Here is a 26047-nt window from a genome sequence, read left to right on the forward strand (position 1 = left end):
TAAGTAATTTCTCAAATAATTAAGTCGGACCTGGTTTTTCTTTTACTCTTTGTTTTTAGACTCTTTGTTGAACCTATTTTATATGACATTTTTTTCCCTCTAAATTTAATTTTTACATAATTTTAATAATACCCTTTTTATCGGATTAGTTTTTCAATTTTCAAATATAAAAAAGTCATTGTCTAAGTGTGCGGAAATATTTACTTATTATCCTTTTTTGGATGAAACTATTTCTCCAAACATTAAATCCTCAATACTTTTTCTCAATAGAAATATATCTTCTTATCTAAAAAGGAGAAAATTACATCAAGACTTCGAAAGATTTCTAACTTTAATCGTAAAAAGGAAAAATAATAATTGTATTTTAAATTTTGTTCTAGAATAGGTGAGATTAATCGTCAATTAATTCTTATTCCGTAACTCACCGAACTGATTAAATTTCAAATTAGTCCCCAATCAATCCGATTAATCCTCGATCAATTTAATTAATCATCGATTAATCCCTATTTTATGAATTCACCAATTAAATATTATTCCCATTTTTTTAGACTTAATTGCACTTTACATACCTCAATTATCACAGAAATGGCTAAACTATTATTCATGTCAGTATGATGGCTAATTTATTTTTTATCGGCCAATGAAGGGGCTCCGCCCAACTTCCGTCAAATATTTAATGGCTCTTTGACAGGTTGGGGCCAATCAGTATGGTTTTTTTTTGTAACAGCTATATATCTATACTATATACACTGACCTTCGTCTTCCCAAACTCAATTTTCAAACTCAAAATAAATCAATATGTTGCTAACAATAAATCATAGAAACTTAATAACCCTAAATCAATATTAATATGCAATTTAAGCTCATTCAAACATATATAAGCAGGCTCTTCGCGTGGCTTGTAAATATCGTGATCCTCCTTCAATTTTCCTTCAATTTTGAACCAGTTTTTCGCCTTCAGCAAGCAAATCAGTAAGGTTTCCCCAATCAAGCAACTAGATTTCAACAGAAAATTGGGAAACTACGAAAGCAGGTGAAGAGAAAATGTTAGTGAAACTATATATGAGGTGATATCACGAGATAGTTGATTTATGATTTTATCCCAATAAATATAATCACAGTGTTAGACGTTGTAACGGAAGTTAGATGGAGCCTTTTCTTCGCCAAAAAAAATAAATATCAATCATCACACTGGCATGAATAGTAATAATTTAGCATTTTTGTGCAAAACGAAAATAGTTGAGGCACGTGAGTGTAATTAAAGAGGTTTTTGTTTACTGCTTGAAAATCCGACTTCTAAATTTATAAGTTATGCTAACTTTTGTTTCAGACTTTTATTTTTTCCCAAACACTTTAATCACTTGACCTAATTTTTATTTTATTTTTTTATTTTAAGTAAGAAGCACTTATTTTAAACTTACGCAAGCCACGTCGAAGTCTATTTTTTTCAACATTGATTTTAAGCTTTTCATGAAGTACATAAACACCGATACACATGCGTGTGTAGCAATCACCATGAAAGGATTCTCGTTTTCTCTTGGATCCAAGAACCCGTCTTCTTCATCCAACAAGAGAACAATTCCTAGACCCAATACACACAATGCTGAAACCAAGGAATTAATCACTGAATTCGATTCTTCAAAACCCCTTTTGAGTTCCCAATCCAAAACCCTAATTATCCCGCCTCAACCCAATTCATGGCGGCCCACCAAGAAAATGAAAAATCTTGATGCCCCAATAGAATCTGAAGGTGATTCTAAGGGTGCCCTTGAGTTTGAAACTGTTGTTGACCCGGGTCAGGCGCGACCCGGATCCGAGCCCGAGGTTTCTTATGGGTTGAATTTGAGGAAGAGTGGGAATGATGATGTGGGGTCTGTTGAAAATAGTGAGTTTGTGAGTATTGATAGGGTGATGGTGAAGAATTTGAAGGAGGATTTGGAGAATTTGCCTGATGATATGGGGTTTGATGAGTTTGATGGGTGTCCTGTTGAGGGGTTTGCGGCGGCTGTGTTGAAGGGGTATGGGTGGACTCAAGGGAGGGGAATCGGGAAGAATACTAAGGAGGATGTTAAGGTTGTTGAATACGAAAGACGGGTTGGGAAAGAGGGGTTTGGTTTTGTTGCGGATGCTCCGGTGATGAGTAGTAATGGTAAGGATACGGAGAAGAGGAAGGAGAGGGAGGGTGGGGGGCTTGTTGCGAAGGATGTGAGAATTGTGAGGGGGAGGGAAATGGGGTTGAAGGGGAGGGTTCTGGAAGTATCGGGTGGTGGTGATTATGTTGTTTTGAGTGTTGTGGAGAATGGGAGTGAAGTTGAGGTGAGAGTGAGGGGTAGTGATGTTGCGGAGTTGGGTTCGGTTGAAGGAGAGAGGTGTTTGAGGAAGTTGAGGGAGCTGAAAATTGGGGAGGAGAAGAAAGATAGGAAGATCAGGCGTAGTGATGAGAGGGAGAAAAACGTGGGAATCAAGATTGAGGAGAGGAGGAGAGATGACAAGAACAGGAGAGGCGATGAGAGGGAGGAGAAACCGGTAAGGAAAGAGAAAGAAAAAGTTCGGTGGTTAACGAGTAATATCAAAGTTAGAATTATTAGTAAGAAGTTGAAAGGTGGGAAGTTGTATTTGAGAAAAGGGAAGGTTGTGGATGTGGTTGGACCTTCAACATGTGATATCTCTATGGATGATAGTAGGGAGTTGATTCAAGGTGTTGATCAGGAGTTGCTTGAAACCGCACTTCCACGGACCGGAGGTCCTATTCTTGTTTTGTATGGAAAGTATAAGGGTGTTTATGGAAGCCTTTTACAAAAACATATGGAGAAGGAAACTGCTGTTGTTGAAGATGCTGATACTCGTAAGCCGCTTCATGTTCTCCTTGAGCAAATTGCAGAGTATACTGGAGACCCGAGTGAAATAGGATACTAATCTTTTTCTGTTGAACTTAACAGTGGAAAATGTGTGATGTTCACCTTAAATTCACGGAAAAGGTACATTGAGTTACATGTCAATGCTTGTTGTTACAAGTATGCATTATCTATCAGATTTTCAGTTTATAAAATCACTTATATTCACCAAGATTCGAGCTTTGCAAAGTACTTGAATTGTCAGCTGTCTTTGTTGATATACTTGCCTTCAGTTTGTATGCGTAAATTTTTGATTGATTCTTTTGCTTTATTATATTTGTGTCTATTAATGAAGGTATATAGTTGATTGAAGCTACAAGTATTTATATTGTTTACCTATTTGATCGTTTTCGAGTATAGTTAATTCCTGTTGTGATGGTATGAGTTTGGAGTTCAACTTCTTGTGTTCGTGTAAAGCATGTGAATGTTACTTTTTATCGTATGAAGAGACAATTTTTTCCGTAGATAGGTAGTTAAATCATGTGCCTTTTGAGTAATTGTATTAATTAAGTCTTCAGTATTTGAAAATATTATCTGGCAAGTCAATTTAGGCCTATGTTACTCAGACTCTTAATTTGCCTCGTATTGCCCGAGTTGGACACTTGATACTCGGACATGGACACTTGGACTATAAAACTTCTCTTTAGGCCAAAACATGTTCATTTTTCAAAATATTATGGAGTTCTATACATGGACACATATCCATGTCGGACACTTCTAGCCAACTCCAAGTAATATAGATTTGGGCTGACCCTAATTTCCTTCAACCCTACTCTGTATGTGTTTTTGTTACGCCCAGGTTGGGTGCCTTTTTTGTGGAGATTTGCTATCAGGACTCTTTAGTATTGCCCTCATACATTCATACCCATGTAACACTTCTGTGGGAATGTTTTTTTGACTTGTAGCTCTCAACTTTTAAGCAACAAGTATCTATCCGAACTAAAAAAAAAAAAATAGGAATCGTGTAGTGATAAGACAGGGATGCCTTGGCATGGAATAAAAATTTAAAGAGTATTTCGACATTTATTGAATTTCATTTTTGAAGAGAACACATATATCTGTTTTTAAGTTTAAGTGTTTTGTCATTCAAATCATCAAAGCTGACCACAACAGACAGATAGCTGATAACTGTTAATATGAGTTGAGAGCTGTTGTATCAGATGAATCAGCAAAGAATAAATCCGTTATCTAGATTTTCAAGTAGTCGTATGAACTTGAGTGTTTCAGTTTTTTAAATTCTGTGAGATCCCAAAGAAGAAGCGAAACTTTTTGATTATTCATAGAGTAGAAGAAGCATGCACATCGTGGAAATCAATCCCCCCCCCTCTCCCTCTCTCACCTCCCCCCTCTCTCCCTCTCTTACACACGTTTGGATAGAAAACTAAATAAAACAAAATGTGGGATATATTTGGCATGTTGTATGTAATCCTGCAACCATTCATTTGGTGCAACTACACACACACACATTTTGAGCTATAGTAATTAATCTCGTGTGCTCGGATGAACTAATTGCTCCATTAAGTTTTGATCAGCACGCAGTCTTTTCTTACCAATTTATTTATTTTGCACAAAGAAATCATCCTACGGTAAAGAGCGTCTTTAATTCTTCAAGTACCTCTTTGCAGTATTTAGTATTGGTTTGTTACATTCTGTCTTCACATCAGTTATGTAGTATATTTTGTGGTACAGGGACAAATATCTTTTCTCAAAATCCTGTCTACCTTCTTCGTAGTGAGTGTACTCAGTCTAGTTGCTATCAGCACTACTGGAAAACTTCGGTTGCCACATATACGCAATGGCAGAATGTACCTTAGAGATCAGAAATTAACAAAAGCATCTGATACTGAACGTCTGAACCTATTCATCAACAGTCTGCGGATTCTGCTAAGGTATGATCTAGAATCTCGATGCATATGTATGAAGTCAGTATTATAGTTGATACTGTTACACTAGTTTATGTGAGTGTGAATGCAGTTTTTTTGCATACATTTAGATCTTACTTGCTCTTTCATGCTTAGCTACATTTTCTCGTACTGAATGGTCTTCTTTTTGGTATGTGATTAAATGATTTCTGATATTGTAGTCAGAAGATCTTGCCACTTCTATTGTAGCGATAGTCAAAGAGACTTATGGCAGGCCTGGGGATATCATGAAACAAAGTGATTGTGCTGCATGGGTTGGCGAACTTCCAGAATTTTATAGAAGTATGGTTAAAGCTGATTATGCTAGAGACTCACACACAATCAGCAAATAGCAGCACAATTAAACAAGACAATAATCACTGGAACTGAATAGGAAGCAATATTCAAGACACTTACTACTACGCACTTGCAATTACAGACTCAATTGACGATGAATAAACCCTAGCCACATTCGAGAGGTGGTACTCTCCCAGATCCCCTTTTTACTCACACAATACACAATGCCCTCTTCCGCTCTCCATTCCCAACTAAATATCTCTATTCTTCAATGACTCTTCTGCCCTTCCTTTTAATTGTATAGACTCTTCTGCGCTTTCACCCTTTTTCTAGCATAAGTCAACAGAGTTGCTGTATCTTTGACCGGGGTCATAGCATTACCGGGGGCCCAAACAGCCACCTTGTCCGCAAGGTGGAAACTCGGAAAGCGCACATCAAGACTCTCATAGTCCTCCCAAGTTGCTTCCCAGATGGGTAGATCCTGCCACTTGATCAATACTTCTGTAAATGCCTGACCCTGCCTCACATCTAAGACCCTTTCTGGTGCAGCTTCCATGACTAAATCTGAACTGATCTGTGGGGGGATTGAACTAGTACAAATAGTCGAGCCTTCAGCCTTCTTGAGTTGAGAAACGTGGAACACGTTATGTATTTTAGAAGAGGCGGGTAACTACAGACGGTAAGCCACTTTACCGACTTTATCCAGGACAGTAAACGGCCCATAGAAACGAGGTGCCAGCTTTGCATTCGTACGGGTAGCCAATGAGGTCTGCCTGTAGGGCTGGAGCTTAACAAAAACCTTATCACCCCACTGAAACTCCAGCATGCGTCGGTGACTATCTTCATATGAGCGCATTCGCTGCTGGGATTGTACCAGGTGAGCCTTCAAATCATCAAGCACAGCATCACGCTCAACCAACTGTTCCTCCAATGTAGCCACAGTAGTCCCTGGTTCCGAAAACCGGACTAATATAGGGGGGGGCCTCCCATAAACGATCTCAAAGGGGGTGAATTTAGTGGAAGAGTGAAAACTAGTATTGTACCAAAATTCTGCCCAAGGTAGCCACCTGGCCCAAGTGCGAGGCTTGCCCTGAATAAAACATCTTAAATATCCCTCCAGAGTCTTGTTAACAACTTCCGTTTGGCCATCTGTCTGCGGATGATAAGCCGTGCTCCTCAACAACGCAGTCCCCTGAGCTCGAAACAACTCCTTCCAGAACAAGCTCAGAAATATGCGGTCCCTGTCCGATACAATAGTGGATGGGAAGCCATGAAGGCGTACAATCTGATTGATGAAAGCAGTGGCCACACTCGGGGCTGTGAAAGGGTGAGTCAGCCCTATGAAATGCGCATACTTCGATAAACGATCCACCACTACCAAAACAGTGTCTACCCCTTGCGACCTTGGCAACCCTTCCACAAAATCTAGGGAAATATCTTCCCATATACGAGAGGGTACTGGTAATGGCTGCAAAAACCCTGCTGGCATTAAAGTGGATTGTTTTTGCTGCTGGCAAACCGCACATTCACGGATATACTGGGCTATCATCTTGCGCATGCCCGGCCAGAACCATTCCGATGCTAGCCTTTTATATGTTTTAATCTCACCCGAGTGACCACCCACAGGGGAGTCGTGGTGCTCTCGGAGAAGCTGTACTGCCAATGCAGATTTAGGTGAGATTACCACTCGGCCTTTGTAGTGAACTATATCTTGCACCAACTCGTAACCCTTAGGAAGTGGACGGCCTCCTTGTAAATCATTCTTAATTTGGGTGATGAATGCATCATCCTGAATAGCTTTCTCAATATCGAGCCACGACACTCCTCCTATAGAAACTAACGCCCCACATTCAACAGGCTCCGAGACAACCCGTGATAATGCATCTGCAGCTTTGTTGGAAATACCCGGTTTGTATACAATGGTGAAATGATAGCCCATCAACTTACTTACCCAACGCTGATAATCAGCCCCAACCTCACGTTGTTCCAGTAGGTGTTTCAAACTTTGCTGATCAGTGCGGATGAGGAATGGATGACCAATCAGGTAGTGACGCCATTTCTGCACAGCCAGAACAATGGCCATTAACTCTTTTTCGTAAATTGACTTTAACCGATTCCTCTGGCCCAAAACCTTGCTGAAATAGGCGATTAGATGGTCGTGTTGGAGGAGGACCGCCCCAAGCCCATATCCAGAAGCATCTGTTTCAATGACAAACGGAGCAGAGAAGTCAGGCATCCGCAAGACAGGGGCTGCTGCAAGTGCCTGTTTAAGCGCCTCAAAGGCCCTGGAAGCATCATCTGTCCACCCAAACTTGTCTGCCTTCAGCTGATCAGTGAGTGGCCCAGCTAAGTGAGCATAATTCTTGATGAACTTCCTATAGTACCCGGATAGTCCCAAAAAACCCCTAAGCTCCCTGATATTCTTTGGAATAGGCCAGCTAACGATGGCCTGGATTTTCGAAGGGTCTACCGAAACACCCTTGCTAGATATTCGGTGGCCCAAGAAAGCAACTTCCCTTTGGTCAAACTCACATTTTTTAAAATTAGCATACAACTGGTGTTGACTTAAAGTTGCCAGAACAGTTTCCACATGCTTCACATGCGCCCCCTCATCTGCGCTATAGATTAGTATGTCGTCAAAGAAAACTAAGACGAAACCCCGAAGATATGGCCGGAAGACTTCATTCATAATTGTTTGAAAAGTCGCCGGTGCGTTTGTGAGCCCAAACGGCATAACTAGAAACTCGTAGTGGCCTTCGTGAGTTCGAAAGGCTGTTTTAGGGACGTCCTCTGGTCTAACACGCACCTGATGATAGCCTGATTTTAAGTCAAGCTTTGTGAAGATCGATGCTCCCTGAAGTTCATCTAACAGCTCATCGATGACCGGAATAGGAAACTTATTTGGGATGGTTGCCTTGTTGAGTGCCCTATAATCGACACAAAACCGCCATGAGCCGTCTTTCTTTTTTACTAGCAGCACCGGGCTCGAAAACGGGCTATTTGATGGCTGTATGATGCCGGCAGTAAGCATATCCTGTACAAGCCGCTCAATTTCATCTTTATGGGCTTGTGGATAACGGAATGGCCGGACATTAACAGGGTCTGTCCCTTCCTTCAGTATAATACTATGGTCTTGGAACCTCGCTGGAGGTAACCCATCTGGTAGATTGAACACAGCCTTGTAGTGCTGGACAAGTGGAGTTAAAAACTCCGGAACAACAGGTGTATCATTAGCTTCCCCTGTAACAGCACCCAAGTAATTACACTCCACCACATACCCTTGTCCCTCCTTGCGCAACGTTTTCAACATCGCCTTAAGAGTAATACCGGATCGACCCAAAGATGCGTCCCCCATCAAAGTTACCATTTCGTTCCCCAGCCTAAACGAAAGCCGCTGTGATTTCCAATTCGCAGTCATAGTACCCAGCTTTTCCAGCCATTGGAGACCCAAAATCAAGTTAGAATTGCCCAAAGCAATTGGCAAGAAATCCTCAACAATAGTCAAACCCTGTACTTCCACCACTGCTGATTTACACAATCCTTTGCTCTGTACCATCTCCCCCGTGCCTAATGACACCCCAAACTCCTGAGAAGATACACAAGTGATGCCTAACTGTTGTAGGGCGTGTGTCGCTATAAAGTTGTGAGTAGCACCCGGATCAATCATAACAATTACCGGCACTCCATTAATTTCGCCTTTCAGTTTAAACGTTTTCGGGCTGGTCAAACCCACTACGGAATTAAGAGATATTTCTGGGTGCACTTCGTCCACTGGTGGTGGATCAGCGACATCCTCCAGCTCCTCCATTCCCCCGTCCTCGGTATTCCACCCTTCCTCCTGGGTGACCAGAACACTCAGCTCCTTGCGCTGACATTTATGCCCAATGTTCCATTTGCTATCACAGCGGAAACACAATCCTTTTGCCCTTTTATCTTGTAGCTCCCTGTCACTGAGCTTCCGAACATCCCCAGAAACCTTGGTTACTACTGCTGGGCTACTTCCAGTCGATGCCCCCGAGGGAGAAAAACTTGAAAACGACTTAGGGCTGTAAGAACTAGACCCCAGAGAAGAGCCTTGGGAGGTGTTCGGTTTCCCTATCTGCGTAAAGCCCGAGCGTCCCTCTTCTCGAACTTTAGTCAGTTTGAGCTTATCCTCCACCATATGGGTCAACTCCATTGCATGATCGACCGTAAGAGGGCCTAACAGCCGGACTTCGGCCCGTATCTCATCTTTCAATCCATTCAAAAACTGACCCAATGATAATTCCTCCGACACATTTTCAAGGGGGCTAATAATTCAATGAATTTCAGGCGGTAATCAGTGACCGTACCTGCTTGCCTATGAGCTAGCCATTGCTCCTGTAGTGTGCCCGTGGCTTGGGAACGAAACTGCCGGCGAAGGAGACTTTTCACCTGCTCCCAGCTTTCAATCGGTCTCCTCCGGTGCTCCCATTGAAACCACAACAAAGCTTGTCCTTCTAATGCCACCACCGTAGCCTCCACCTTCTCTTCCTCCGATAGACTGTAAAAATTGAAAAATCGTTCCGCCCTTAAGATCCAACCGTCGGGATTGGAACCATCAAAGAGAGGCAGATCGAGCTTCTTATGGCGCCATGAATTACACCCGTTAGGACCTGCTCCACCACCGGGGCCAGTGCCTGAGCCAAACCCACCACCGGATCTATAACCGCCAGATCCCGGACCACCACCTGACCCAGACCCGATGCCACCATAGAAACCACCCTTGGGTCCAACACCAGATCCACTCCCCTCCACCACCCCGAGAACCACATTCTCATGAGCCAAAACCCCTTTCGCAGGACCTGATTGAAAAGTGGACAGGGACGAACGAACATCCTCTTGAAATTTCAGCTGGTCATCTCTCATAGCAGCGATAAGAGACTCTTGGGTATCACGTGAGCGAGTGATCCGACCCTCTAAACGGGTAATTGCTGCAGCCAATTTTTCATCCTGGAGCTTCGTGATCTCGTCGAAACTCGAGGTGACCCGAGTGAGGAGAGATTGTTGCATGGCGGCCACCGCCCCTTTGATGGCGGCGCTTACTTCGATCGTGACTGCTTCACGCAGCGAACGCTGCTGGGTCTCTAGCTGTTCCTCAATCTGTGCTAGTCGATCTTTGTCTGAAGGACCCATGGACAAGTGTTGGCTCTGATACCACTTTGCTAGAGACTCACACACAATCAGCAAATAGCAGCACAATTAAACAAGACAATAATCACTAGAACTGAATAGGAAGCAATATTCAAGACACTTACTACTACGCACTTGCAATTACAGACTCAATTGACGATGAATAAACCCTACCCACATTCGAGAGGTGGTACTCTCCCAGATCCCCTTTTTACTCACACAATACACAATGCCCTCTTCCGCTCTCCATTCCCAACTAAATATCTCTATTCTTCAATGACTCTTCTGCCCTTCCTTTTGATTGTATAGACTCTTCTGCCCTTTCATCCTTTTTCTTTTTCTAGCATAAGTCAACAGAGTTGCTGTATCTTTGACCGGGGTCATAGCAGATTATCTAGGTGTAGACAATACATCTGTTTCTTCCTCATCAGAGAGAATTGATGATGAAATTGAAGCTTTGATACAAGATATAGCAAGTTATCAGGTACATGTAATTTTTTTGCTCACTGAACTGTTACTGTTACTGTAGCAATAAGATGTACTTTGCAGCTATGTTAAAGATAATATATTTGATTAACGCAAGTCATTACTTCATTTTACTATCATTAATTTTTGTTCAAAGAGTGTCTCTGTTTTGTGGAACCAAATTTGAGGAAGATATACTTTGTGGAACTGATATTTTCGCAACTTGTAAACTCTTTGTTTAACACAGTTGGATTAAAGATAATATGATATGAGTTTTAATGAACTGGATGTATGACATGTATTGTGATTGTAATTTGAAGTCTCTTAATTATTTTGGAGTCTATTGTAAATCCAAGGCTTTTATTATTTGTCTACTTAAGTAAGGTACAGTAAAGTAATGTTTATCATGCTAGTCTTTAGTTCTGGAAAATGGCCTGTAGAATGAGATACTTTATCACCGAAAGGAATTTTTTAACTTTTAATGTAAATCTGAAATCTGTTGTATGATTATATATTTGTTTTGATAATCAGTATTATTGAATGAGTTTCTGTATGAATCCAATACAAGAAATTTTATTCCTAAGCTAACTTTGAAGCTTCACATTGTTGTTACTCGATCAGATAAAAAATTTAGTAAATAATATTATGATCTTGGATGTTGAGATTTTTCTTCAATTAATAGTAACAGTGTTGAGATTAACACAGATGCTGCCATTTGTGACGAGTTAAATTGCTACATCTTTGCTTTTGTTGCCGGAGATGGTACTTTAATCGAAGCTAGATTGAAGTGTTTATGAGTAAATCCTAGTCCAGAACTGGCTGAAACTCTAAGAATAAGAGAAGTGTTAAGCTGGATAAACAACGGAAGCCGAGCAATGTTATTGTTGAGTCCGATTGTTTGCAGATGGTACTGGCCATCCGGAGCTCTTTTTGGTGTTTTCTCATACCTGCGGAGAGTGACGCAGGAGTGTTGAGCTCCTCTTGCAAGCTTAACTTCAAAAAACGTGAAGTTTAAGTTTGTGAAACGACTGTGTTTGGAGAGTGTCCACTCCGACTTTTTTTATGTTTATTATGTCTTGTCGAATGATTTGAGAAATTAATAAAATTCGACCTTTGTGTGGCAAAAAAATATACATACACAGTACATTCTGGAAAAGAGTTGGACGGAGAAGAGTTGGAGTCTTTTTAATGGTCCGAGTCTTTTTAGTATGTGTCGACACTACAACTTTTATTCAAAGTATTAGTGAGCAAGAAATTTTATGCATACTTGGAGAATAGATTTTTTTTTTGGAAACAAAAAAATTCACCGTCTAACTAAAAAGTTTGTATCATGTAGCCCATAAAAATTGTCCCATGTTCAACCTTTTTTTTCAAAAAAAAGTAAATTATAAAAATGTTATAGAATTTTATTTTATAGTAGTCTCAAAATGTATACTCACTCAACCAATAATCCACCATTTAACCAAAAATGGTTGCTAGGAATTGGTTATCAGTGTATGTTCTAGAACTCCAAATGGAAAATGCAGACGATCAAAATCTATTAAACACTCGGCTGGAAACTGTTGTAAAATTAAAAGGACTTGTATTTTCTTGTCGGCATTGAGTTTATGATGAATTGTGTAATTTATGCCATTTATACCCGCTGAGCATACAAGTTTAACTACAAAATGGACACTATTTGAAAATTCTTATACCCCCTTATGACCAAAAACAAGAGAGAAAATTCTTAAACCCTCAATCCAGAGTGCTCCAGACACAAATTTATATATTAAAAAATTTAACAGATGACAAATTAATTTTCCATATAATAAGAAATTACTATCAAATAACATAGCTTAGAATTTTACCAACTATTAATCTACAATACAACTCAAGAGCTCTAATAAAAGCAAAGTCATTACACTGAAAGCTGCCTGGGGAAGCCTCTGGAAACGACATCACCTAAAATGATTTTTTTGCTGTGTATTTTCAAAATTTCAATCACCACAAATTTGATACTAAAGGCTTGTACAGGATATCTACAATGCGGCCTCTTTGGTCTGGTTTGTATTTGTGGGGGGTAGGGGCCTGAATCTTTTGTCAAGTTCAAAGAAAAAAGAATGACTTTTGCCTGGTATTCAGTCTCTACTAAGAGAGTTACGGGGCAGGAGAATGGCTACTACCACAAATATAAATAACCTAGGGCTTGCATTAGCTTCCAATCAATGGCCTAAGGGTTATCTGACTTTATGCAGGTGAATTCACCAAAATACGAACATGGTGCAAAGCAATGTGAAGAAATATCCCCAACTGCTTAAACATACCAAGTGCAATATTACATTCCTTGGGGAATTGCTGGAATGTAGCTGTCCTGCATTGACAAATTCATCCTTGCTAGATGTTATGGAGACATTCACAGACGATGAACCTGAGAACAGATAATAGTCATTTAGCATTTAGGGTACTTAGGAGAGAAGTTCGACCATAAAAACAGTGAAATTTGAGATCAAGTTGTGGAGATTAGATAGAACTTACAATCATAATCTGCCCATCCAATTCTTTGACGAGATAAATCATAGATGAATATCTTATCTTTCAGAACAAGATCTGCGTCAAAAATTTAGGTAATAAAGTGCAATCGTTCCAAACTAAAGGAATGTGTAATGCAATTAACTCTAAAACATCCAAAATACATTTCTCGTGGAAAGTCAATTTCAATTGTAAAATAGTCCAATATAAGAAAAATTGTAACAAATTAATCTTAAATATTATATTTTGAAAATTAACAAGGAACTGTAATAAGAACAGTTAACAAGGTCTAATTCCAAATATAACTAAACTGCACCACCAACACTGGGGCAAGTTGCATAACATACAAGAACTTCAAGCATTATTGTGCTTTACGAACCTCCTAATATTGTCACTGCCTGATCTTGAGCTTTTTGAAAGCCAATGCACCACAATGGAGCACCATCCTGTCAATTGCATATTACAATATATTAGCTGAACAACATAAGATTAACTAATAAACACAATTGTGTGAAATGGAGGCACCTTCCTCAAAGTTACTTACAAGTAAGCCCGTGTGCATCAGGTAGTTTGTTGGTTTAAGTACAATGGAGGCACCTCCCTCAAAGTTAAAAGCAACAAGAGGAAATATCTCATTTATGCTGTGGTTGACATACATATGTTAATATCCAAGGCCTTAGAAGTACATTTTGACCTTAACATATTATACTTCAAAATTGAGACTCTTAAATAGTAATGTGCAAACCTGGAGGAGACTACATAACATTTATTTCCTTTTGAAACAACCGGTGTTGCATATTGTGAAACAGCAGCAGTTACCTTCATTATAAGCAGGCAAGACATAAATAAAAAAATCCAGGCAAGATTATCTATCTGCAATAAGAAAAACTGTAAACTACCCATTTACAAATTAGAACGAGGAGCAAATTCAACCATTCACCCGGTAAATCAAGTTTTTCACAAATTACTTTTATAGTTATTTCCATACCTGGGAACATTTACCAATAATAATAGATATGGTGGGTATTTTGAATCGTAAAATCTTATCCTTCCCATTGTCGCCTAGAACCTAAAACAAATATATTGGATGCCAATTTCATATTCAGACTAAATCGCTCATAAGTAAATCGCAGAACCTTCACCTACTCGCAAAGATTTTAACAGCACTGCTTACAAGGACTTCATATGTCACAATTTTCGAGTTGACACTTGGATATGTGACAAAGTCCTTCACTTCATACCCAGTCAGAAACATAGGTGTTAACTCCTTTTTACTCTTTCTCATGATCTTACGAGGACTTCATATGTGACAGTTCGAGTCAAAGTCCAAGCACATTGGGTGTCAAGTCATTTGGAATCCAAAAATAAGTTTGAAGTGTATATTGACCCAAATGCAACAAGTTGTTCCGCAAGCCCACCGCAGGCCCCCGAAAAAACATGATTTGTTGGTGAACATGGTAGTAGTACTTATGCATTTAAGTTGGAACAATTTATCTTGTTATCCTTGATGTGGGACTGGGGTGTTACATCAACTATACTCATTGTAGAAGTAACTAAAGTAACTTTTAATTAACCCAGAAAAGAACTTAATCTTTGTTAACAGATGAGAGACTGAATAAATTTATACAATGCAGCAGGCAAGCAAGTCATGTTTCCGCTTGTCCCCTTCTTAAGATCTGCTTGAGATAGTAACTTGTATATATAAATTATAATGCATGTCACTAATCTATTTCATATGAATTTCAGAATGAACGCAGAAGTAAAAGAAAAATTACAGTGTCAAGGAAAGGATCATAAGCTTCTGCGACAAGGTATGTCAAAGTTGTTCCGGAATCAACAATAGTTCCTCGGTTACTTGATGTTGCAAATGCTGCTGGATCAACAGACAGCAACTGCCCACCAACAGCAATACTTAGCAGATTTAAGTTATAATGAGGCCTGAAAGATATGGAACAGATGAATCAAGGCACCTACTTCAGATATAGGAATACAGAGTGGACAATCAGCCAGACATGAATTCTATTGCGACATACTGCTCAGGTGGGTGATATCATGGAGGGAGAAAATATTGCATATTTCTCTCAATTCATTTAACATATGAGATATCAAGATTAGAAACATTTAGGACTCCCAGTCATAGTCTCTCTGAAGTCACTGTGGAAACCTAATATGATTAATTCCATAGTCATCCTTGAAACATTATCTATATGACTACAATTACATATCCATATTACAAAGATTATATAATAATGTAATATAGGATAAAGCGAAATCCGGGATCATGAATGCACTAAGTTGACTATAAGTTCGTCATCATGATGTAGAGCATTTTAATTTTGTATTATTAAATTCACAAGTTTGTTAAAACCCTCTGTGTACATTATGATGTTTTTTTCTTGTCATTTTAGCTGAATGTATAACAGAGTACCTAAAGATCAAGCAAAGTATTTCATGCTTTTGAAAGATACGTACTGTGATGGGACAAGTGGAGAATAAACGATTGTCGGATCCAAAATCTCACCAAGAACTAAAATACCTCCACCAATGCCCTCTCCTTTCAAGCAATGAGAAAACACCTTAGGAGTGATTCCAAGAGCTGACAATTGTGACATGACAGATAAATCCTGTTGACCAAACCCAATGATTCCATCGAGTGCTCGATCTGTTTTTGTCAAGTCCCCAGACTGATAAGAGCTACACCTGATTCAAACAAAAGAAACAATCCTCAATGAAGAAAAACAAACATCATCTGTCACTAGTTATGGCGGAAAATATCATTACTAAAAATACACCGACAAATACTTAAAAAATTTACACGAACTCACCCAAAAACTATTGGAGCAGAAGAGTTGGCAGTAACTGACGGTCCCAGAATCGTATCAAAGTAAAGCAGATCAGTTATGTAATGACCACTAGTCCCACTCCCATCCCCGTACTCAAAAGAATAACCACATTGATTCCCTTGCGTAATGCAGCCAGCAGCATTCGTTTGAACCATGGAGTTACATATAGGGTTTGAACATGAAACCAAGGAAGCTGTGGAAGAGCTTCCTACATCATATAAATTGAGCTCAACCTGATAATTCAATCAGTACTCATGAGTGCTTAACTCTCAATATCAATAATAAGCACAATGATCACACATGGAAAATCAAATAAAGAACAAATTGAAAAAAGAAGGCTGAAAATTTACCCCGAGTCCACTTGTTTGAGGGCAATCAGTGCACGAACTGCAACTAATCCACAATATATCACTTCCGGTATCAATTTGCACATTATACTCCTTAGGTGGAGAACCTAATCTTATCTTCGTATAATACAACCTATAATCAACCAACATCAACTTACTAATCACCAAACACAAACTTGTAAATTACACAGCATTTCACAATATCCAAATACAAGTCCAGCAAGGTCAACGAAGTCAACCACAAATTATAAAATATAATGCTCCTCGACCTTCACAATTACACACACAAACGCACACACATCACAATATTCAAATACAAGTCCAGCAAGGTCAACGAAGTCAACCACAAATTATAAAACATAATGCCCCTCAATCTTCACAATTACACACACAAACACACACATCAATCAACTAATAACAAACTACATTAACACAAACACAAACAGCTTAAATGAATGACTCAACAGAAAAAATGAAAAAATAAATATTTTTAGACACTTAAAATCGAAGAAATATTAACATTTAAAGTATACAATTCGATTGAAAATACCCGGCGACGTACACATCGGAGGTACCAAAGACATCTAAATCAACAACACCTTGCAAGATTCTCGCATGTCTTGCTCTGTCTCTGCTTCTCAACACCTCTAACTCCACCGTCTCGTTCGCCGGAAAAGCTCTCTCTAGTGTTAACAATCTCGCCGGAGCTCCGCCGCCGTGAACCACCGGAGCAAACACAAAGATCAACAACACCAGCACACCAACCTTGGCAGCCATTATAACTGAAAATCAAGTTGAAATATCTATTTATTTGGTGACGATGATTCTGTATCAATATTTAGAAAGTGTGAGCAGGAATAATTAAAGAAAGATGTAGAAGATCGAGGCGGTTGCTTTTCTGCATTGCTGCGTATGAGAGAGAGAGAGAGAGAGAGAGAGATTAAGAGTGAATAGAGTATAGTGGAGTAATCTATTTGTACATAAATAAATAGACGCATGTGTGTGTATGATGACAGGGGATGTTAGAACAAAGATTTGATTAATTAACGTTCGAATTTGATTAGTAGGGTAATTAAAATAAGGTTTGTGCCCATAGGCACATGCTAAACACAGAAATTAATATGTTTGAGAGATTTTGATCGGTGTAGTTGTTACATTTGCAGGGGTCCATCATTATTAAGATAAGAGAGCTAATCAAATTCTCCCAAACTTATAAAATTCCGCGATTAATGTATGCCCGCACACTAGAAAAATCTATTAAAATAAGTCTAGTTGTAACTTGTCGGCTTGGTGATGCGACGGACACGCCATGTCGGTGAAAACTGTGATGCAGGCTTAACTGTTGAGAGTAACGTTTCATCTCATGCTTGTATTTTATTGTTTTCGTATTGTAATAACCTGCCCAACTGATACTCCTCTTTTCAAATTGCATGTATATTTTCGAGAAGAAAGTATACTAAAAAAAGTTAATTTTTAAGAATTTTTATTTGTAATCATATTTATTATATTAATCAAATATAATATCTGACATATAATCATTATATATATAATACAGCAACCATGAGTAATTTAATTCAAAATGACCAATTTACCCTTTGCTCATTATACAATTTTTATATATATAGAGGTTATTATTGTCTTTTAACACTAACGTATTTATTAGACATTAATGTCTAATCATTGTAAATTAATTCGATATGACTAATATACCCTTCGCTTAATACACATATTTTAGTATATATAAAGGTTATTATTGATTTTTAATACTAACGCATTTATTATACATTAATGTCTAAGCATTTATATACATTAATTATAACATGATCATTATTTGAAATTATTTTAATATTATACATATAAATAATATATATCTAATCATTTTTAAAATTTTAAATTTTCCCCACAAATTTTGTAAATTTTAATATTCTACCTGATTTTTGACTGATTAATCCAATTTTGACCAATTAATCATCGATTTAATCGAATTTTACCAAATCGTATTAAAAATTCGTCTGTTATCGATTATTCGGCTAATCGGCCGATTTTTAGAATATTTAATTATTGTGATTTAATAAAATTATATATGTGATTTAATAAAATCATATATATGATTTTTTAACTATACGACAAAGACTCTGATTCGACAAGAATCTTATTTGTTTTTATCAAATTTTCAATAATTTTAGGTGAATGATAATTTAATTATATAATAAAATTTTAAATAGTGTATATTTTTTATATTTACATTTTAATAAATATCATCATAGTAAGGATATATGTACATTTAGACATCAAGATAATAAGACTGAAAATACAAGTAAATATAAATTTAAATTATATCTAGGGAAATTCTTGATGTTACCCTCATAGAAGTGGTTTTTTTCAGTGGTATCATCGCATTTTTGACTTCTATCGATGGTACGCTCGTACTTTTAATTTACTCTCTATGGTACACTCGTGTACTTTTTATTTACTCTCTATTGATTACAAATTTAAAACAAATTGTATATTTGAAATCCTTGCGAAAAGTTACATAAAATAGACCCTTAAATCATGTAAAACAGAGTCAAAATGATGGTATTTTTTCTGAGCAGTTTAATGTTCGATCGTAGATGAAGGTATACTCTTTTGTCATAGTTAAAACTCTAAGCTGACGATTGCTGTGCGGCTGCTGACATAATGAGATGTTATATTTCCAATTGTGTTTAAACATCATGTAATATATACTGTAGTTGATGATAAAAGAAGCAGTTTGGCTGCTGACATAATGAGATGTTATATTTCCAATTGTGTTTAAACATCATGTAATATATACTGTTGTTGATGATAAAAGAAGCAGTTTGGCCAAGTATCCCGGTACAAGGACTAATGACCAGAAGCCTGAAACAGTGATTAGCCGGTAACTATTTTTTTTTATTCTATATATCTAAGTATCTGACACATACTTGTAGCAGTAAAATCGAATCTTGATCAATTTAATCCAAAATGACTAAACTATCCTTTACTCAAAATACATTCAGTTTGTTCGACTCGATCATTGGTGTAGATGTCGTATGGCTTTCTGTTATTAGATTAACACCTTTGTTTCAAAAAAAAACAAGAGATATTTTTCATTCACAAGATTTGAACGTACGTCTATAAAAAAAAGAAGAAAAGATGGGGAATATAAATTTTTTTAAAAATGATTAGATATATATTATTTATATGTATAATATTAAATTAATTCTAAAATCATGTTATAATTAATGTATATTAATGAGTGGACATTAATGTCTAATAAATACGTTAGTTTTAAAAGTCAATAATGACCTCTCTATATATAAAAATATGTATTTTGATATTGCAGTCAATGGACTGGCTTGATGTATAATGTAGGAATTAAGTATCTTATGGGGCTATGTTTGGCTACGAAAGTTAAGCCTTAATGTTTATATGTTTTATAAAAATGTATATTTTATAATTTTTTGGATATATTATATATAATTATGATTTAATAATAAATAAATAAATATTCAGTGTTGTAAAAAGCGGAAATTAGAAAATTAGCGATTAATCAGAATGATTAATAGGATTATTATTCAGAATTAATTTAATATTATATATGTAAAAATAATATTATATATAATCATTTTTAAAATTTTAAATTTTCCCCAAAATTTTTGTAAATTTTAATATTTGATTTTCGACCCTATTAATCCAATTTTCGACCAATTAGTCAACGATTAACCGAATTTTAATATATTTTTTGTATTTATATTTTTCATAAATATCATAAAAGTGAGGATATGTGTATATATAGACATCAACATTCTATGATCTAAAACACAAATAAATATAAAAAAGATAAATAACGAGATATAACATATATTGAAGAAAGTGATTTAAAGCAACCCGTGCTTTGCACGGGTTAAGAAGCTAGTTGATATTAAATTATAAACTAGATATATGTGGCTTGAAATTAATCTTATAAATATAATAATAAAACACATTATGGTGGTGTTTGTTTGCAAGAAGCAGAAACTACTCCCAGTTTCTGTTTTTTTTACTCGTTTGTATAAATAAGTAGAAACACTTTTAAAAAATTCAGAATGCTAACTTCTCTCTCATAAGAAGCTTCTTTTCCAAACATTTTATTAACCTATTTACCTCTCACTTCTACTCTATTTCTTTACTATAAATAAGAATTCACTTGTTCTAAATTAACCCAAACGACCCATATATATAAAATTTAAAGTAGACAATTAATTTGAATTTTTTTAAAAAAAAAATAAATACTACTTCCATCCAAAATGAGATGATCTTTTTGAGAGAAAAATTTGTCCCAAATTAGTTGTGCCTATCTCTTTTCAATGCACATATAATAGCAATCTTCTTTGCTTACCTTTTCTTATTTATTTTAAATGTATCATCTAGCTACAATATTATAGGAAAGTCAATACAACAAGTATGGTAGAAATGAAAAAAAAACAATAATTTAACATTTTTTAATATGTGAGAAATAATCAAACTGCTCATGTAAATTGGCATTGGGGAGTATATAATTTGAAACAACTCAAATATCTAGGAGATTGCTTATTTCGTTTTCCGGCAGTCAGCTGATATTTAAGGTCATCAACAAGACGATACAAGCTTTCCGTGATTGGAGTTTGATAACTTTTGTTTATAATAATTTCCCCCACAATTTCTTTAACTTGGTATCTTTTCCGAATATTGTGAGATATTATAAAGATGGTAATATATACCTGAATTGTGAACTCAATTATTGTTAATGTATTATCAATAATATTTTATATACATTAATAAAATTATTGATAATATTAGATATTAGATAATTATTGATAAAATAATAATTGAAAGTTCGTAATGCCTTCCAATAAACATGGTCTTAAGTCTTTAACTATGTTTTAAAAGCCATGGTAAGCACGTCGCAAGTAGTGCCCTTCCACTAAGACTTAAGCTATCCGATAAAAAACTCTCCTATATATGTTGATATATATATTGACCTTTATTCATAGAAGCGTTAATGATTCAGCAGAGAAAGATGGGAGAAATGGTGTTGCTGATGATTGCATCTTCCTTGTTAATGGCTTCCATGAGCATGGGTGTTGTTGGAGCTTCAAATGATGGGGTGATCACTGTGGGAGGTAAAGTTCTTTGCCAGGACTGCACCCAGGGCTGGAATGAATGGCTTCATGGTGCCAAACCTATTAAAGGTGAACAACCCCCGCCATTCTGTTTCTCGTGTTAAGTTACCAGTTTTCCTAAAACCTAACTCGAAAATCTTGTTCAGTTGGAATATAAGTATAACATTGTTAATAACTTAATAATTTACCATATATTTTATAAAGTTATGGTTAAACATTGTCTGATGATGCAGGTAGCAGGGTATCGATAACTTGTCTAGATGATCGAAGCCGAGTTGTGTACTATGGGAGCGACGAGACTGATGAAACCGGGGAATATGAAGTTACTTTGAACAAGTACATCAACGGAAAGAAGCTTAATCCTCAAGGTTGCTTTCTGAGGCTAGTCTCTTCACCGGACCCTGTTTGCAACATTGCCACCAATTCCGGTGGTGGCCTCAAGGGAGTTGTGCTTGGCAGGCCAACAACAGTGTACCGCGATATCACCAAATATGTGCTTCCTTCATTCTACTACACAACTCCTATGTGCGATGAACCTGATATGTCTGAACCTGGAACCAAGAATTGATGGTCCTGTTTTTGCTTTCTATTCAGTTTTGCTTTAATGTATGTGGAACCTGATTCACCTGTTTGTAACATGCTCAGTCTAATTATTTCGTTCAGCAAATTTAAGCATGCGTTTTCCCATGTTCTTAATAGTAGCCTAGTTTAAGTCTCTTCGGATCTCATGAACATTAAGTCCAACAAAAGGTATAAAAGAAAATAAATCTATAGCATAGAATTATGGGATATCTTACAACTTTGCGGCCTCCAAGCAGTGTAGCTAAAATGGGTATGATGTATCGCGTTGGTTGAGTTGATATTAGATGATTAAGTGGCGTAAAAAGAGAAGCTATTTGTCTATACAAGTGCTAGGGGCCTTTCGAAGATCTGAACTGCAGCTTTAATAGTTTCAATATCAATATCTGCCAGTACTCCTGTCTTAGAAGAAATAATCTTGCATTTTTTCACGTCTGCGTCTGGAACAAAGAGCTTCCCCTTCTCTTCGGAGCTGAACAAGGCAATGCTGTTGAGAAGGAAACACAGGAACATGTGTGAGCAGAAAGATATGTACTACTGCATGAAGATAAACACTATGGTATGTTCTGAAGAGATTTTTTTTTCTTAATGATAAAACTTGCCAAGGTTTTTCTCGTGCATTAGAAAGCTGGACAGCGGCTGTGTTTGTAGCAATGACTCCGACTGAATCGTTGATGAGGGCAGCCAACTGCTCCAAGAAAAGGCACAGTACAGAAGTTATTGTCACAATTTAAACTAATTCTATTTTTCAAGCTGATGAGTTCGTAGAACGATGTCTTGGTATGATGAAAACGAAACCTATGGAGGTAAATTACCTGTCCTGGAGTACTGATGAATACTATACTGGCTTCTTCCCCAATAATGTCTTCCACGTCCTCGCGTACTTTCTCATGAGGAATTACAAAAACTGGCTTTACTCCGCTACTGGAAAACAATGTACCAAAACTTCAGTAATTTCGAATTATTTTTAGCCTTAGCATCCAGGACAGTAGGCTACAATCTACATGTAATCTCTTGCTGCCAATTACAACTAAATAAGTTTCAAACTCAAATACTTATTTCAACTATACCTTATGGTGCTGGTAATTTCTGCCCAGGTTTGGATGGGAAGCAAACTATCAGTATCACCTCTGGACTGCATCGAAGCTTTTGAATCTGATTGGATCCCATGAATCACAACATACTTTCCTTTCTCCACACCAGCTTTCGTATATTTCTCCATCACATATTCTTTCAGCTTCCTTGAGATCGATACTTTCAGTGGAGGCAGGGGTTCTCTTGGTACACCACGAGCAGGTCTTCCCAACCAATCGGTCATTTGATGGTACCTAGATTAATCAATCCCATGACCAACTAAGCAAATAAATCCTTCTCATGGATATTTAAGTTTCCACATTTGCTGAATTTTTGTTTCAGTTAGAAAAGTTGTTTAGCCTAACCAGATAATAGACAACAACTCAATCTTTTTAATAAACTCTTGCCCTACAACTTACATGTGGTATCCACCATCTGAGAGGTTTACGCAATCAGGTGTAAACGTTTGAGATAAGAGCAAACCAGCTCCTGCAGAATTTACATTGGGGTATACATAGCTAACTCTGTCCCTTGCAGTAGTCATAAACAAGAATGACGCGTGTCCCAGCCCTGCTAGTTTGGTTGACAAGATCATATCATAGTATCTATTCTGTGAGTGAGCACAAGAAAATGTGGTCACACTATTAATATAACAATCTGGTTGTTCTTTAGTCCTGAAATTGTAAATCTACTAACTTGAAGGAAGAATAGACATAAAAAAGTGCAGAATCGCTATAACCAAAGCGGCAAAAACGAAATGACTGACCTTGAGAATTCCAATCATATCGGTATACTCTGCGGGATCAGGGAAGTCTTCATCTGCATCATAAGCATCAGCCCATCTGACATTCTTATTCAACTCATAAGTTTGTTTCCCTCTAGGCGATGCCAGCACGTCCACTTGAACGCCTGGATACCGCGCCTTGATTAACTGAATTGTGGGAAAAAACAACAGATTTTCATAAACCCCGCCAGAAATCACACAGCAACATCTTCTGACATCACCCCTGATTTTCAAACCTAGTGAAGCAACTTCCACTCCGTATCCCATTGGGAATTTCAAGAATCCATATGGGTTATCAGGACTCTCAGGTGGTCTCGGATCCTCGTCTTGCTTACCTTCTGAATACATTGAACCATATTCCATTTCAGGATCATCCCCGAAATCAAAAGGATCAAGCCAGCCATTCTTTTTGGCATATCGCCTAAAACAAGGCCGCGGTGCATGACAAAGTTGGTCAGACAATGACGCATTATTCAAGAAAGGTGCATTGGTGAGATGGGTAGCAGAGGCAACAATTGTAGGCGAACATGGGAATTTTGGTGCAACTGGTTTTGGTAGTAGACATGCTGATGTAGCAGAGGCCATTATGCTCTGTAAATTTCAAGTTGTCTACAAGTCATTGTGTGTAGTTTTGGTTGTCTTAACACAAGATAGATAGATAAGCGTAGCATTTGGAATGTGTGGAACATGGCTGGATAAGTAGGCCCCTTTAATAGAAAATACTCTAAATCAAGAAACTGTGGAAACTCTCTAAAACCCTTGATTCATAGGAAATCCAACGGTCTTGATTACCCATGTCTCAAAACGATAATATTTCAAGGGATCGTATTTGCAAGTGCTAGTCGATGTGTGCAAAAGCTGGCCCGAGAATGAATTTTTTTTTTAAGATGCAGTATGCAGTAACTAACACTAAAAGGGTAATATTTTAAGAAAAATCATCACCTAAATGTACAAAATCTATATTCTCCATTTCTTCTCAAGTATGGTGAAATTTCCATGATGGTAGATTTTTTTAACACGTTGTTCATAGTATAAATATACATCGATATGCTAGCATTTATGTATACTAGCAAGTCTAAACACTAGTTATCGGAGAGAGTGGGAGGAGGGAGAGAGGGAGACAGAGGGAGAGAGACATGGGAGAAATGGTGTTACTGATGTTTGCATTTTCCCTGCTAATGGCTTTCATGAGCGTTGGAGACTCATATGACGGGTTGATCAATGTGGGAGGTAAAGTTCTTTGCCAGGGCTGCGCCGAGGGCTGGACCAGACCTATCCAAGGTAAATAGCCACAGCCAATCTGTCTCATGTCAAGTTACAGACTTCCCCAAGATTCTACTTAGAAAATTTAGTCCATGAAAACTTAGTTGTTGAATTCATCACCGAGTCAAAAGAGCTATCTATAATCTATGTCATGGTTCTGTGTTAAGCTAAAAGTTTGGAAGACAGACTAAAATTGTAGTGTGTACTATATTAAGTGACCGGTCCTGAGAGGGGCGGATTAGATTCAAATCTCGGGGGCACCAAGCAAATTTTTGGATAACATTTAAATATTTTTAAATTTTACGAGGGCACTTCTATAATTCCATAAAATTTAAAATGGTTAAAAAATATCAAATTTTTTTAGGGGGACACATGTTCCCGTGTCACTTACTAGATCCGCCCTGGTCCTGAGTTTCGGGGTGTTAGGAGGAGAGTTTACAAGTATTGTATCTGAATTCTAACAATTCTTGTGCAATATCTAATTGTATGATGATGCAGGCAGCAGAGTCTCGATTACTTGTTACGGTAGAAGGCAAGCTCTATACTACGGGAGCGATGAGACTCGTAAGACAGGCAAATACGAGCTCACTGTCAGCGGTTACATCGATGGCAAGAAGGTCAACCCCAGAAGTTGTATTGTGAGGATTGAAAACTCACCGGACCCTTTTTGCAACATTGCCACCAATGTTAATGGTGGCTCGACGGGTGTCAGGCTTGACGTCCCAATCACGACGGACCCGAATATCAGCAAATACAGGCTCCATGCATTTTACTTCTCCAGTCCCTTCTGCAATGAA

At 37.5% G+C, this 26047-nt stretch overlaps 4 protein-coding genes across 7 annotated transcripts; 2 read left to right on the plus strand and 2 right to left on the minus strand.

The window, feature by feature from the left end:
- Nucleotides 1-1451: 1451 nt before the first annotated feature.
- Nucleotides 1452-11972, plus strand: LOC108222724 (protein MOS2). Of its 3 annotated transcripts, none has more exons than XM_064093294.1 (4): nt 1452-2978; nt 4584-4783; nt 4978-10727; nt 11414-11972. In XM_064093294.1, the coding sequence occupies exon 1, from the start codon at nt 1471-1473 to the stop codon at nt 2914-2916; it is 1446 nt and encodes a 481-aa protein (XP_063949364.1). In that variant the 5' UTR covers nt 1452-1470; the 3' UTR covers nt 2917-2978; nt 4584-4783; nt 4978-10727; nt 11414-11972. The 3 variants fall into 3 exon arrangements, with proteins under 3 accessions (XP_063949364.1, XP_063949365.1, XP_017252110.1); XM_064093295.1 differs by having other exon boundaries at nt 4627-4783; XM_017396621.2 differs by lacking the exon at nt 4978-10727.
- Nucleotides 11973-12491: 519 nt separating this feature from the next.
- Nucleotides 12492-17370, minus strand: LOC108223881 (aspartic proteinase 36). 2 transcript variants are annotated; one of them, XM_017398333.2, is made up of 10 exons: nt 16969-17370; nt 16410-16539; nt 16042-16292; nt 15689-15916; nt 14992-15154; nt 13962-14035; nt 13761-13857; nt 13596-13662; nt 13223-13294; nt 12492-13115 (listed from the first exon to the last, which is right to left on the minus strand). In XM_017398333.2, the coding sequence occupies exons 1-10, from the start codon at nt 17181-17183 to the stop codon at nt 12949-12951; spliced, it is 1464 nt and encodes a 487-aa protein (XP_017253822.1). In that variant the 5' UTR covers nt 17184-17370; the 3' UTR covers nt 12492-12948. The 2 variants fall into 2 exon arrangements, with proteins under 2 accessions (XP_017253822.1, XP_017253821.1); XM_017398332.2 differs by having other exon boundaries at nt 16957-17370.
- A 4036-nt stretch (nt 17371-21406) lies between these two features.
- On the plus strand, nt 21407-22248 carry LOC108219734 (pistil-specific extensin-like protein). Its single transcript, XM_017393238.2, has 2 exons — nt 21407-21619; nt 21784-22248. The coding sequence occupies exons 1-2, from the start codon at nt 21430-21432 to the stop codon at nt 22116-22118; spliced, it is 525 nt and encodes a 174-aa protein (XP_017248727.2). The 5' UTR covers nt 21407-21429; the 3' UTR covers nt 22119-22248.
- A 55-nt stretch (nt 22249-22303) lies between these two features.
- LOC108219733 (photosynthetic NDH subunit of subcomplex B 1, chloroplastic) lies at nt 22304-24630 on the minus strand. The gene is made up of 6 exons (XM_017393237.2): nt 23970-24630; nt 23623-23813; nt 23200-23457; nt 22945-23053; nt 22732-22817; nt 22304-22616 (listed from the first exon to the last, which is right to left on the minus strand). Exons 1-6 carry the CDS (start codon nt 24570-24572, stop codon nt 22451-22453), a joined length of 1413 nt encoding a protein of 470 aa, XP_017248726.1. The 5' UTR covers nt 24573-24630; the 3' UTR covers nt 22304-22450.
- Between the last annotated feature and the right edge of the window lie 1417 nt (nt 24631-26047).

This window comes from Daucus carota, chromosome 5 (assembly GCF_001625215.2).
Source record: "Daucus carota subsp. sativus chromosome 5, DH1 v3.0, whole genome shotgun sequence".
Lineage (NCBI taxonomy): Eukaryota > Viridiplantae > Streptophyta > Magnoliopsida > Apiales > Apiaceae > Daucus > Daucus carota.

Excerpts from the sequence above, each read along its gene's own strand:
- LOC108222724 (XM_064093294.1), top strand. The coding sequence starts at position 1,471 with ATGAAGTACATAAACACCGATACACATGCGTGTGTAGCAATCACCATG.
- LOC108223881 (XM_017398332.2), bottom strand. The coding sequence starts at position 17,183 with ATGGCTGCCAAGGTTGGTGTGCTGGTGTTGTTGATCTTTGTGTTTGCT. Across the intron at positions 16,293-16,409 it reads CTCAAACAAGTGGACTCGGG|GTTGAGCTCAATTTATATGA; the intron begins GTAAATTTTCAG and ends TTGAATTATCAG. Across the intron at positions 13,116-13,222 it reads TGGATGGGCAGATTATGATT|GTTCATCGTCTGTGAATGTC; the intron begins GTAAGTTCTATC and ends ATCTGTTCTCAG.
- LOC108219733 (XM_017393237.2), bottom strand. The coding sequence starts at position 24,572 with ATGGCCTCTGCTACATCAGCATGTCTACTACCAAAACCAGTTGCACCA. Across the intron at positions 23,458-23,622 it reads TCAGATGGTGGATACCACAT|GTACCATCAAATGACCGATT; the intron begins GTAAGTTGTAGG and ends TGATTAATCTAG. Across the intron at positions 22,617-22,731 it reads AATGCACGAGAAAAACCTTG|CATTGCCTTGTTCAGCTCCG; the intron begins GCAAGTTTTATC and ends CCTTCTCAACAG.
- LOC108219734 (XM_017393238.2), top strand. The coding sequence starts at position 21,430 with ATGATTCAGCAGAGAAAGATGGGAGAAATGGTGTTGCTGATGATTGCA. Across the intron at positions 21,620-21,783 it reads TGGTGCCAAACCTATTAAAG|GTAGCAGGGTATCGATAACT; the intron begins GTGAACAACCCC and ends CTGATGATGCAG.